This window comes from Sparus aurata, chromosome 18, assembly GCF_900880675.1.
Source record: "Sparus aurata chromosome 18, fSpaAur1.1, whole genome shotgun sequence".
Lineage (NCBI taxonomy): Eukaryota > Metazoa > Chordata > Actinopteri > Spariformes > Sparidae > Sparus > Sparus aurata.
In genome coordinates, this window is record NC_044204.1 from 66007 (window position 1) to 78908 (window position 12902).

At 41.0% G+C, this 12902-nt stretch overlaps 1 protein-coding gene across 5 annotated transcripts in view; it reads right to left on the reverse strand.

The window, feature by feature from the left end:
* Window positions 1–2011: 2011 nt before the first annotated feature.
* tbc1d9b (TBC1 domain family member 9b) overlaps window positions 2012–12902 on the reverse strand; it is a 35323-nt gene continuing 24432 nt past the window's right edge. For 4 of the 5 annotated variants that reach the window (XM_030395849.1, XM_030395847.1, XM_030395850.1 and 1 more), the window contains 3 exons: window positions 4180–4224; window positions 3638–3735; window positions 2012–3425 (listed from right to left, as the gene is read on the reverse strand). In XM_030395849.1, coding sequence (XP_030251709.1) covers window positions 2838–3425; window positions 3638–3735; window positions 4180–4224 — 731 coding nt within the window. In that variant the 3' untranslated portion in view covers window positions 2012–2837. The remainder of the gene's footprint in view (window positions 3426–3637; window positions 3736–4179; window positions 4225–12902) is intronic. The other variant, XM_030395848.1, reaches the window with a different exon arrangement.

Genomic DNA, 12902 nt, shown 5'->3' on the forward strand with positions numbered 1-12902 from the left:
AACTAATGCTGGAAAGGAAAGGAGTTGACAGTGAAGCAAAAATGACTTCTGAACACAAGAGATATAAGGAGTTTAGAAGAGAGGAGTGAAGAACAGAGCAGTAAAGACAACAGAGGTGCCAGCCAGCATCAAATGCTAGAATGCGAGAATAAAATGAACTTCTTGTTTGTTTGTTTTTCAGTTCTGAAGTTTATGAGATGTCAGTCAGGATTACATGCACTGCAAGATTATTTTTATTTGAATATAATGCTTATGATCAGTTTTAACACCTTTTTTGTTTTATATTTTCTTTTTTCAGCAGATGCAATACACCTGTTTGTGGATCCTTCAGGACAACACCTTTGTCTAGATAAAGTTGGTTTGTATTTTCTGTATCAGCAATAAAAAACAAAACCAAAAAAAAAGCCAGAACTTTGCGCATACATCTTTCCTCCCTCTGGGCTAAGCCTTGGATCTCCCATAATCCTCGATCCGCCCCTGGCCTGAGAAGGAGTCCCTGGCAGTGCTGCTGGGCTGGATGGGATGCCACAATTAAGACCCTGGTGTCAGTGGGACATCATTGAGGTCGGTACTTGGGGTGTTTGGGGGTCCAGTCTCCACTGTCCACCACATCGTCCATCAAATGGGTTTACAGTTCTGACTTGATCGATGGCTGCCATGTCACTAAGAATTTTTGAAGAAAGAGGCAGAATTATAGTTTCATAATATAATTATAATAATAGGTACAACAAACAAAACTATCTACCAAACACTTTAAATAGGAATAATGCCTTTAATATTAAAATAAAACCATATGTGGCGATCAACAGTTGATATTTCTAGCATTAATATAATGTATCAGTATGTTAATTACCACTAACTGTTAGCTAGCTCATAATGTTAATAATGATAACATTACTGTGGGTCAAATAACAGGTTTACCTCTCCACGGTCCTCTCTCAACCGGAGATGAAACAGGATTTCCTGTAACTCAGACATATTTGACAGTCTTCCTATCACTTTCGTGGGCCTGGGCGGCATAAATAGTAATGTAAGGGTAAGGGTGGGAACATCTGGTGACACAATCAGGAAATGCTCTGAAGGCTAGACTGTCCCATTTAGCAACGGGTGGCATGGCCTTCGAAGGCCACATTGGAAGGCCTATTACGTCACAACGCTGCGCGAAGGATGTCCCAATTCGACTGCTCCTCCAATGCAGCCCATAAACGCGGCCTTCTTTTCCCTGTTTTAGGAGGATGTACTGCTATTATCCTTCGCATCCTTCATTGACGCGGCCTTCAAAGGTCTCTCCGAAGAACTCGCCTTCGAGGGCCGCAAAGGCCCGGTCCTTTGAAGGATTCAGCCCCTGAATTGGGATACAGCCTTTCTCTGTCTCTATTTCACCTGAGCAGAGACACAGTCAGTCCGCCTGGAGGACGGCTGTGGTATCACGTCTTGTTTCATGTGTATCTGATGGGTGTGGTAGTCCTGTTCTGGTGACTTTGTTTCAGTCAGGTTTAGCTGTTTCTTTGTGTTAGGGTAGAGGGTTAGTCTCCTGCTCTGATGGCCCAGTGGGTCGGTCTGGGAAGCCCATCAGTTTGTTTGATGAATCAGGGTTTTTCCCTCTGTGTGGTGGTTGTTCAGTTAATAGATGTATCTTTTTTTGAGCCACAACTTGCTTGACTGTCTTGTGTTAAACCTCATTTGTTGTACCTCCTGAAGGGGTAGTAACAATACCTGATTAAATATTTTTAGTTTTCATTGTTTCCTTTGTAAAAAAAAACAACTACGAGACCTGTAAAATATACATAAATAATATAATAATAAATGGAACAATCAAGGCTGATGAATGATGGGATTTGAATTTCCATACCATCTAAAATCTATGGTGTTAGAATATACATCTATAATATCAAATTTAATTTAAAAAATATATATAATAATTAGTTAAAGAGTATGAGTTAAACATCTGAAACAGAAAGTTTGACGTTCATTCATATTCATAAATCAATAAGCACCACAGAAGATGAAATGTGTTTTTTTTTTCTTCAGTATTTATTAGACAACAAAGTACAGATCACTGACTGATCAATAAAATAAAATAAAAGCAGGTAAATAAACTGGTAAATAAACACGGTGAAGACAACAGAGAGAGCTCTGACATCACCGTTTCAACAGGAAGTAAACAGGAGTGATGTCATCAGAAACAGGCACACACAAGGCTTCAGTGACATCAAAATAAAAGTATTCAGGTGTGAACTCACCCGAGTGAAATGCTTTATTCAGGTAACACATGATTAATATATAGTTAATATATCTGAGCTGTAAAACAAGTTTACTTTTATCTTCTACAGAGAATGCCGCAGTCTCAGTCCATAAACTTACATTTTCTTAAACTGCTCACAGGTCACCTGCTCACAGGTGTCTGCTTCAGTCTTTTCTTGAAGACATAAAACATGTTGACGTTTTCTGAATTCACAAATTCTTTCATTTCCTTAAAGAAAATGATCAGTCAAACACAGAAATCACTGATTTTATCTAAATAATTTTGTTTTTTGAACTTGTGAATAAATTGATGGAACATGTAAAAATAATAAAACAACTTGTTGGGTCTTTGTGGCTTCGTAGTTCAGTCAGAAACTGTTTACCTGCTTAACTTGCTCGCTTGTTTGTTCTCAGTCCAGTTGATCCTGCAGGTCATACATCGAACCTTCAGAGAAACCATCTTTCACACATTTTGATCTGGGTGGAGGTGGGGTTAAGGTGGAGGTGCGTCAGCTGAAGGTCAGTCAGGTTGACAGGTGGAGGTGAGTCAGGTGGACCTGTGAAAGTGAGTCAGGTGGACAGGGGGAGGTAAGTCAGATGGAATGCTGAGAGAGTTCATGGTCGGAGGTGGAGCTTGTCTGACGCTCAACCGCCCGCTGGGCCTTACAGGCGGCCATCTTGATCTGGATGTCTCTCTTCCTTTCGAAGTAGTCGACGAGTGGTGGCTCCGTCAGGAGCGACGCCAGCACCTGCTCGAAGGTGATTGACCAATCAACATCCAGCACACTGCCCCGCCTCTGCTCACCACCACCGATCAGCACAGTGTCGTCGGTGATGTCTTCACACTGCAGCGATCCGGAGCTCACAACAGAGTTTGACGAAACAGAGGTGTCGTCTTTAGTTTCCTCCTCAGATGTCTGAGGACCCGCTGGCTCCAGCTGAGCGTCAGCGAGCGCCTGACATACCTGAGACTCATCTGACTCCTCCCTCTGAGGGTCAGGGGGCGGGGCCTGAGCTGCAGCAGAATCACTCTTCTTACTCCCGTTGTTAAACTTTTTACCAACCTCTCCAATTCGCAGCAGCAAGCTGGCGACGGTGGCAATGGAGTGATAGAGCTGCTGCTCAAGAGGCTCCTCACTGAACATGTTGTACAGAGTCTTGCACAGGTCAATGAACTGCTCCTACAAAGAGACAGACAGGTCAGAGACAGACAGGTCAGAGATAGACAGGTCAATGAACTGCTCCTACAGAGAGACAGACAGGTCAGAAACAGACAGGTCAATGAACTGCTCCTACAGAGAGACAGACAGGTAAGCAACAGACAGGTCAGTAACAGACAGGTCAGAGACAGAACCTTAGCCTGGACCTGAACTGGACCATGTCTCATCCTCACCTGGTTCATCCTGGGCAGGTCCTTGATGGTCTCTGACTTGGGTTCTTTCTCTTTGGCCCACATCCTCAGGTAGTACCTGTAGTCCTTCACCTTCTCCTCTGAAACAACACACAGGTGAGAGTTCAGAGGTGAGAGGCCAGAGCCACACTGAAGATAAACAGTAACTCGCTCTGATCCATAGATACAAGCTTGATCATTTGTTTGCATCTGCGTCTGCACAACCATGGTTTGGGGTTCATTGACAGCTTTTGGGGGCCCATCATGGTTTTTGGAGCTCACTATCGAATGATGGACACTTTGCAGGCCATCACACGTATATGGACTGTTGTGGGGGGTTGTGCTGTGTGGGGGAGGACGAGGAGCAGAACATACATTTCTGACACACTCTTTGTGGTGTTGCTGTTATTGTTGTTGTTGGTGTCGATACTGATGTCATTGTTTAATTGTAGTCATCCTGAAGCAAGTGAAAAAGTTATTTTGTTTGCTCCTTGAAGTGGTTTAATAAAACCAAACGATCTCCTGTACACCTGCTCGACATTTACCTTTCTTCTCCTCACTGTCTCCACCTCCATCCTTCTCCTCGTCACCTGCACACAGACAGGAAATCATCTCTATCATCTTCTACACCATCACTATCTTCATTATCATCGCCATCAAATATGGATCAGATCATAATAATAATAATAATAATAATAATAATAATAACTTTATTTGTACAGCACTTTTAAAAACAGGGTTTACAAAGTGCTTTGACAGAACAAAGCAAGAATACAATTTACAACTAGAGAAGGCAAGTTCTGAAGAACTTGCGATTGTGAATGCTCCCTGTTGACCAGCTGAAGCCAAATGCGGATTGCTGGCTGTGAAAACTTTGAAAAATGTCCAGAATATTTAAAAACTGTGAAATAAAGTAGGATCTGGTGAAAAACTACGGCCAACTGAATTGGTGGCTTTAATTTATTTGAAGTTTCGTTTGAAGAGAATGAAGCTTTGTAATATTTGGGTGAGAATGAAGCATTACACATAGAATATAAGCTTTGAGACAAACTGCAATGCTAGCTTGAATTTCTGTTGAAAAGCAGCTGATGGAGTATGCAGAGATGTTACAGTGAGAATGAATCAAATAGTCTGAATCGGACTGAGAAATTCAATAAATCTCAATACATCGATAATTGGAAACATTTAAATATTTATTGTTGTTATGTATGTCATTTATTGTTGGTGTGTATGTAGTGTCCGTTGTCGTCTGAGATGTGTAATGTATTGTCAGTGAAGACAAATCTCCCTATGGGACAAATAAAATCAAGATCAAATCAAATCAAAATATTTGAATTGAGTTCCTGAATTAAATGAATGAAAAAATAATAGTTAAATATAGTTAAAATGTTGGGAAATGTGTGGTCCTGTGTGCATGCTTACACGTGCATATCTGACTGGATGTGTGTGTGTGTGTGTGTGTGTGTGTGTGTGTGTGTTAAACTGACTCATTGATAAATCTGTCTCTCTGTGTTGGCCCAGTTAAGGTTAGGGTTGGTCCTGGTAACGGACTGTGAGAGTTGATGTAATAGTGATTTTAGCTGAGGCTCACCCCACATTATCATGCTTATCTCTGCAAAACAGTAACGGCTCTCACTCAAATAGTGATATGGTTTAAACTACGGGAGTCTTTTGAGCATTCTGTGAAATTTTTGTGTGTGTGTGTGGTCAAAAATGTGTCTTGTGGAGCAGTTTAGAAAAGTGGATGTGTTTGCCTGCCTTCAGACACTTTTCCTCTCAGTTCAATGGGACTCAATGCGGCAGTTGGTCAGTGCTCCTGTCAGTTAAACGCCCACCGAGCCAAAAGTTTTTGTCCAATTGCCTCCAGAGATCCACTGTAACAACAGCAGTAGTGTACCTACAAGCTGGTACATGTAGGCAAGTTGAAGACAAGATTTTCTGAATTTTTTGCAGCTCCTCCCCACTCTGTCAGTTGGCTCCTCCACTCTGGCTGTCAGCATTCAACCCCATACATACCAATGCAAAAATCTCAGAGTGGCTGAATGGAGTTTCTATGTGGAAGTATGAATGACTAGATAAGCTTTGAATATGCTTGATAAGGTGTGAAAATTGAAGATTTTTGAAGATTCCGTCATCTACTTGAATGGGAAAAAAAGGCATAAAAATGTTAAATATCTCTGAAATTATGAATGATATCAATTAGAAAAATAGACACGGTTGAATCCCAATTGAGATGAATATTCTGTGTATGAATGGAGTGAATCCGTTGAAAAATGTTGAAGGAGTTAAGGGCCAAACTTTCTGACTGGGAAAGAGTAATAAGAAAAACTAGAAACTAGGGCTGTCAAACGATTAATTTTTAAAATCCCGATTAATCGCATTTTGTCCATAGTTAACTCGCGATTAATTGCCAATTAATTGCAATTTTTCTGGCACATCTTTTTCTGTTCTAAATGTACCTTAATGTTTTTTTTCATGTTCTTAATACTTTTAACAACATAAGAAAGGGTTAGCGTTAGGCAAATATGCTTGCTTTATGAAAATGTTTATTCAACACTTCAAATCATGCAGGAAAATAAAAGGCTCAAAAAATATCCCCTCACCCTAAATGTGATCAAAACATGGTGATGTCTGCTTTTGGCAGGGGGGGGATGGGCTCTCTGCATCTGCCATGCGTTTGGCTTGCAAATGATATTTGAGACTCGACATACTTCAATGGTAACTCATTTCATGTTGACAGTACGTGCAGATAACTTTTGTCCTATCTACCGAACCATCTAGCAGTGTTTTGAAAGTGAATTTGCAGTTCATTAGTCCTTTCTCCATTTCCTTTCGCTTTTCAGTCCACCTTGTTTTTCCCGAACTGCCAACCATACTTCTTCTGATTCCCTTTCTTATTCTTCTGCCACCCTCGCGTTATTAAAGCGTTAACTTTGACAGCCCTACTAGAAACATTTGCATTTCCTGTGAAAATACAGTGTGAATGCTGAGAGCTGAAGAGATTTTTGAAATCTGCTCAATGTACTGGAAAACACTTGTCAGAAATGCATAAAACTATAAGAATGAATGGTCAAGAATTTGCAGAAAAAGCTGAATTTTCCTAAAGCTGAAAGGCAGAAAGACTGAATATTGAAGAAGCTGAATAGGCTGAAAAGCTGAAAAGTAATATGCTGAAAAGGCCTAAAAAGCTGAACATTTTTAAAGCTGAACATGAAGCTGAATGTTTTAAGGAGCTGAAAAGGCTGAAAGCTGAAAAGTATAAAAATGAAAATGTGAACAGTTTGATATCTGAACAGTTTCTCCAGGTGAACATAAAGCTGACTCTATGAAGAAGCTGAAACGGCAGAAAGATAAATATTTTGAAAAAGCTGAAAAGGCTGAAAAGCAATAGGCTGGATAGGCTTAAAAAGTTGAACATGAAGCTGAATATTTGAAAGCGTTGAAAGGCCTGAAAGCTGAATATGGAATAAGCTGAAGAGGCTTAAAAAATTAAAAGTAAGAGGTTTGAAAGAGCTTAAAAGGGTGAACTGTTTGATAGCTGAATAGTTTCTCTAGCTGAATATAAAGCTGAATGTTTTAAGGAGTTGAAGAAGGCAGAAAGATAAATATCTGAAAAGGCAGAAAAGTTGTAGAGTAAGAGGGCTGAAAGAGTTTAAAAAGGTGAAAAAAGGCTGAAAAAGTGGAAAGTTAAAGTCAGAAAGAGCTTAAAATGTCTGCACACATGCTGGAGCAGGAGCAGAGCCAAAATTGAAAATGTCCCCATAAGAAAGAATGGGAAAATGCCTCCCAAACCCCTGTGATTTTTGAAAAAAGTGTAATGGTTATCGCCAAAATATTTCTATGTTGAGTAACAGGAGAAAATTGCTGAACATAGTCATGTCATTTTTATTTCTGTAGAGTGAAAAATGAGGGCACCAGAGCGAGAGACAGAACAGGTACCATCTGCTCTCCTCCAGAAATTTAGGGTCAAAATTAACATTGCGGCTTATGGGGGAGTTGCTGGAGTGCTTGTCGCTCTCGGGCTTCCACACCCAAAATTGTAAGTCCTACATCTGAAATAAGACTATCAGCTGAAGGCCAACAAGATTCCCTACATTTCTGTGCATATATTGTTTATGTGGAGTAAAAGATTTGGGATCAAAATCAAGCTAAAGAGAATTTTTCTCCCGTTTTTCCAGCTGCTCTCGTCTCTAGGGTGCGTCAAGCACTCTAGCTCATGCAATACACACCCATTATAAACTCTGTAGATGGGCTAAAAACACGTAAAACTAAAACTGTGATTATTTCAAAACTGTAAAAGATTTTTAAAAAACTGAATACATGGTCAATAGTACAAGGTCTTGTGAATCTAAAGTTGGAATGGTATCTCTAGCTTAAAGTATGAGGGACAAGAAGATGTCCAAAGTTGATGAGTTTTAAAGAGGATTTGAAGATTTTCCCATTTACTTCAATGTTAAATTTTTTGGGGAAAAAGCTGAATTTCTGAAAAAGGTTAAAGGTTAAAAAGTTTCTTGCAGTGGGTTTTATGGGTTAGGGTTAGATTCCTGCATTCACAATGTGAATGCCTTTAGCAAAATAAACATAAAAAGGACCACATCACATAAAGGCAAGTCTATAAAAACGAGTTTTAAGAAGTGATTTAAAAGAATTTACTGATCCTGCAAGCCTTATCTCCTCAGGCAGGGCATTCAAAAGTCGAGGGGCCCTGATGGCAAAGGCACGGTCCCCTTTAGTTTTTAGTCTCAACTTTGGAACGGTTAGGAAGGCCCCGCCTGAGGATCTAAGGTTGGCTCATACGGAATTAAAACATCTGTAATATAGCTCGGAGCCAGACCTGAGCGTGCTTTAAAAGTGATCAGTAAAAATCTTAAAATCAATTCTAAAACAGACAGGGAGCCAGTGGAGGGAAGCTAAAATTGGAGTGATGTGTTGACGTCTGTTAAAACCTGTTAGAAGCCTAGCTGCTGAATTCTGTACCAGTTGGAGGCGAGAGAGTGATTTTTGATTTATGCCGGAGAGAAGGGAGTTGCAGTAATCTAGTCTGGAAAAGATGAATGCGTGAATGACTTTTTCCAGATCGGGGGGTGTGAGCATGTGTTTTATTCTACTGACAGAGCGTAGTTGAAAGAAGCAGGACTGGACCAGTTAATTGAATCAAAAAGTACACCTAGGTTTCTTGCAGTGGGTTTTATGTTGACGGAGAGGGGACCAAGAGCTTGCTGGTAATGGCTAATACTGTTAGGGGGGTAAACAATATGATTTCTGTTTTGGTGTTGTTAAGCTGTAAGAAATGTTTGGCCATCCAACTGTTAATATCTTTAAGACAGTCTAAGATAGCAGCTAGGCCTCCAGGGTCACCGGGCCTCAGCGGAAGGTATATTTGTGTCTCGTCTGCATAGCAATGGAATGATACATTACGGTGTTTAATAATCTGGCCAAGTGGGAGCATATAAATAGAAAATAAAATTGGACCTAAAATAGAACCTTGCGGTACACCACAGGAAATTGGAGTTGTAGTAATAATTACCTGTGGTGAACGAGAAGGTTCTATCTAAAGGTAAGAATAAAACCAACTAAAAGCAGTATACTTGATGCCAACCCAGGTTTTCAGGCAGTCTAATAAAATGGCATGATCAACAGTGTCGAATGCTGCACTTAAATCTAAAAGGATTAAAATTGCGCTGTCTCCTCTATCTGCTGCTAAAAGAAGGTTGTTGGTTAACTTGAGGAGGGCAGTTTCTGTGCTGTGTAAAGCTCTAAAACCTGACTGGAACTTCTCAAAGATGTTGTGAGACATAAAGGCTAAAAGTTGCGTAGAAACCACTTTCTCTAAAACCTTGAATAAAAACGGAAGCTTTGGAGATTGGCCTAAAATTGTTAAGAACAGAAGGGTCGAGGTTTGGTTTCTTTAAAAGAGGTTGGACCACAGCATGTTTAAAAGAGTGTGGGAAAATGCCACTTTGGAGGGAGCTGTTAATAATCATTAAAATACTGGGTCCAACAGTGTCAATAACCTCTTTAAGAAACTTGTTGGGGATAAAATCAAGGCTGCAAGTAGCTGGTTTCATTTGTGTTATGAGTTTTGTTAAAAAGGGCAGTGAAACCGGTTCAAAACAGCTAAAATAACTATGGATGTCTCTGCTGGTCTGTAAAATTCCGTCTGGGGGGGTGATGTTTTGCTGATATCATTGACTCTATTTCTAAATAAGTTAAGAAGTCCTCACACCTTTCTTGAGAGGCATCGATGGAGGGCGTGAGGGAGGGGAGGTTACTGATTCTATAACTTTAAATACATTTCTGGGGTTGGAGTGATTAACTAAAATTAATTGAGAAAAGAATGAAGTTCTTGTTTCTTTAACTGCTTTTTGATAATTTGTCATGGCACCTTTCCAGGTCTGATAAAACACATGTAAGCCTGTCTTTTTCCATTTCCTTTCAATTCTCCTGCAATCTCTTTTCATTGCTTGAGCGTGGTTATTTAGCCAGGGTTGCAGTACTCTACTGTTTTTTTTTGTTTTTGTAGGGGGCTATGACGTCCAGGGCAGACTAACACGAGCGGTTAAAAAAGGATATCAGCTCTTCTGTGTTAAAATGTAGGGTTAAAAGCAGTCAAAGAAGCACTAAACATCTCTGAAAACAATGGTGACAGCGTTTGTTAAAAACATGAAGTTGACTTTGAAATGAAGAAAAGTGTTAAACTATGTTCAGACCAAACCCTAACCTGCAAGTTTGATTGCAGGGTTATACATTTTTAACGAATGTCTGGACATAAGAGACATGAATGTCATGATGCCAGTGTAAGGAGTTCCAACGATAATCACATTGTTGGGACCCACCGATGAAGTCATTCATTGTTGATTTCAAAATGGACTCTGAACTGAACTCAGTGTCCCAGAATTCCCCATTCTTCACACCTAGGTGCAGAATTCAGGTTTGAGCTACTATTGGTCAGGGTGACAGACCCCCTGCTGATCAGGTAGTCAAAAATCAAGAGCATACATTGTTCTCCCTCTCTCACTCAACGCCCTCTACTCCCTCAACTTCGGATCTTCAAGGGCTCCTCTCCACCTCCCCCCACGGGGCTGCCTGCCTTCAAGATCCCTTCTTCTGGGCCCAACAAGCTGTGGAGAGCTGCAAGCTGCATTGGCAGCAGGCCCAAAGAACTTCTCCTCACTGCAGCGACACGAGGTCCTGCCAATCTGAGGAGCTGAGGAACACCAAGCAGGTTAGCACCAAGCTGCTATCCTTACAAAGGAAAGGAGCGACCAGTTTCCTCCTCTGCCGACTTTCATCAAACCTTGCACAGCAAGAACAGCTTTGTTCAACATTGGAGGCCCAACTTTCTCCTGCAACCACCAGCACCTTCTCTTCAAAGACTGGTAATGTTGAACTGGGCTTAGATAGCAAAACATAGCACGGCTAAGCACAGGACTTTAAACTCTGGTTGATGTAATGTGTTCAATTTATGTGTTTGTTCAATGTTTTTGTGTTATTGTGACCTCCAGTCAAGTTATTGGTAGTTTGCTTTCCTAGACGGCTAATTCGACATTAGTCGAATTATGCTTCACACAGACTCAGGGTCTCTGCATGCAACTAACCATCTTCTATAACCTTGCACCACGTCACACACACACACACACACACACACACACACTCACAGACACACACATTCCTTGAGGCTAGAGCATATCACACCCACATGTGATATCACTGAACGCCATTGTTTCTTTGTTCTGACAGACACACACACACACACACACACACACTCACACACACACTTGTATATAGTACATGTTAGTTAGATTGTGTGTTTCCATCTTGTGTTAAATAAAAGACACTGAACCTTCTTGCTGTCTATTTAATATTGTACATGAGTGAATGTTGCCAACCTCTACACTGTCCAGAACTCCAAAATCCTTCAACCATTACTAGCTGTTATGGTAAATTTGGTTGTAGTTATTAAGTTAATTATTAACCAGAGTTATAAACAGTTCAGTACATTTTTATGAGACTGATTTAGTAAAATTGCTATCTTTTCCCTTCTTCAAGGGTGGTGCCCCGAGGTGATCTAATGCAAATTGGATCATATTATTTATCATAATTAATAATTATCCCAAATAATCATTATTATTGATAGCCAAATTTAACCTAAATCCCCCTTTTATTGTTGTTAAACACTCCTTAACCGGGCATTGTGTAATGCGAGGCCCAACAACATAATCACACTCGACCGCAGTTCTAGGTATGTGTTATGAACACAACAACACAAAGTGATCACGACCGAAGGATTAGTAGGAGAGCTTGTATTTGTCTCTTTTTTTTAGATTATTGTGCTGGCGTCAACACAGAGTGTTTTATTTTGAAAAGTACCCAGATGTTATTATGTCGTTTCTGTGCTAAATTCAGCTGAATTGCTGCGTCATGCGCCGTCATCCACCACAAAAAGAAGTCCTGCGTATCTGTTCTGGAGGGCTTCAGACAGCCGGAGCTGGGACGGAGCAGATACGCAGTGCAGCGGACCTGGTGGAAGTAAACACATAGACTAGAGTGAAACTTGGACTTTCCAAGATGGCAGCGTGTCCAGACAGCAGAGCTGATCTGCTGACGGTAGCAGATTATCATTACCTCTGCATTAAGGACAGTTACAACTGGGACTTCATACCCCTGGAGATCCGGCACTCTCCCCCGGACGTAGAGCTCATCATCACCTCCCCGCCAAGATGGCGCCGGTGGCACAGGAAGCAGAAGAGGGGTAAGAGGGGGTAAAAGGCTAACCCCCATAAACTGACCACCCCAAGGACCGCTAAGGTAAGAGCAGAGGAGGAGGACATTCTGTATACATGAACAACAGCTGGTGTACAAACGCCATTGTCAAAGATACTCACTGCTCTCTGGACATAGAATACATTATGTTACAGTCTAGGCCTTTCTACTTGCCCAGGGAGTTTACATCGGTCACAATCACAGCTGTTTATATACCACCGCAAGCTAACACCAGGTTAGCCTTGGAAAAGCTACACCTCTCCATTTGCCAACACCAGCCAGCCCACCCAGACAGCATTGTGATAGTGGCAGGGGGCTTTAATCATGCCAACTTAAAGTCTGTCCTGCCGAAATTCCACAAATATGTAAACTTACCGATAAGAGAAATTAACACTCTGGATCAGGTCTACTGCAACATTTCCAAAGCATGTAAAGTCAGCCCTCTGCCACATCTGGGACTCTCAGATCATCTGTCTCTGTCTTTGAACCCAGCATATAAAACTCT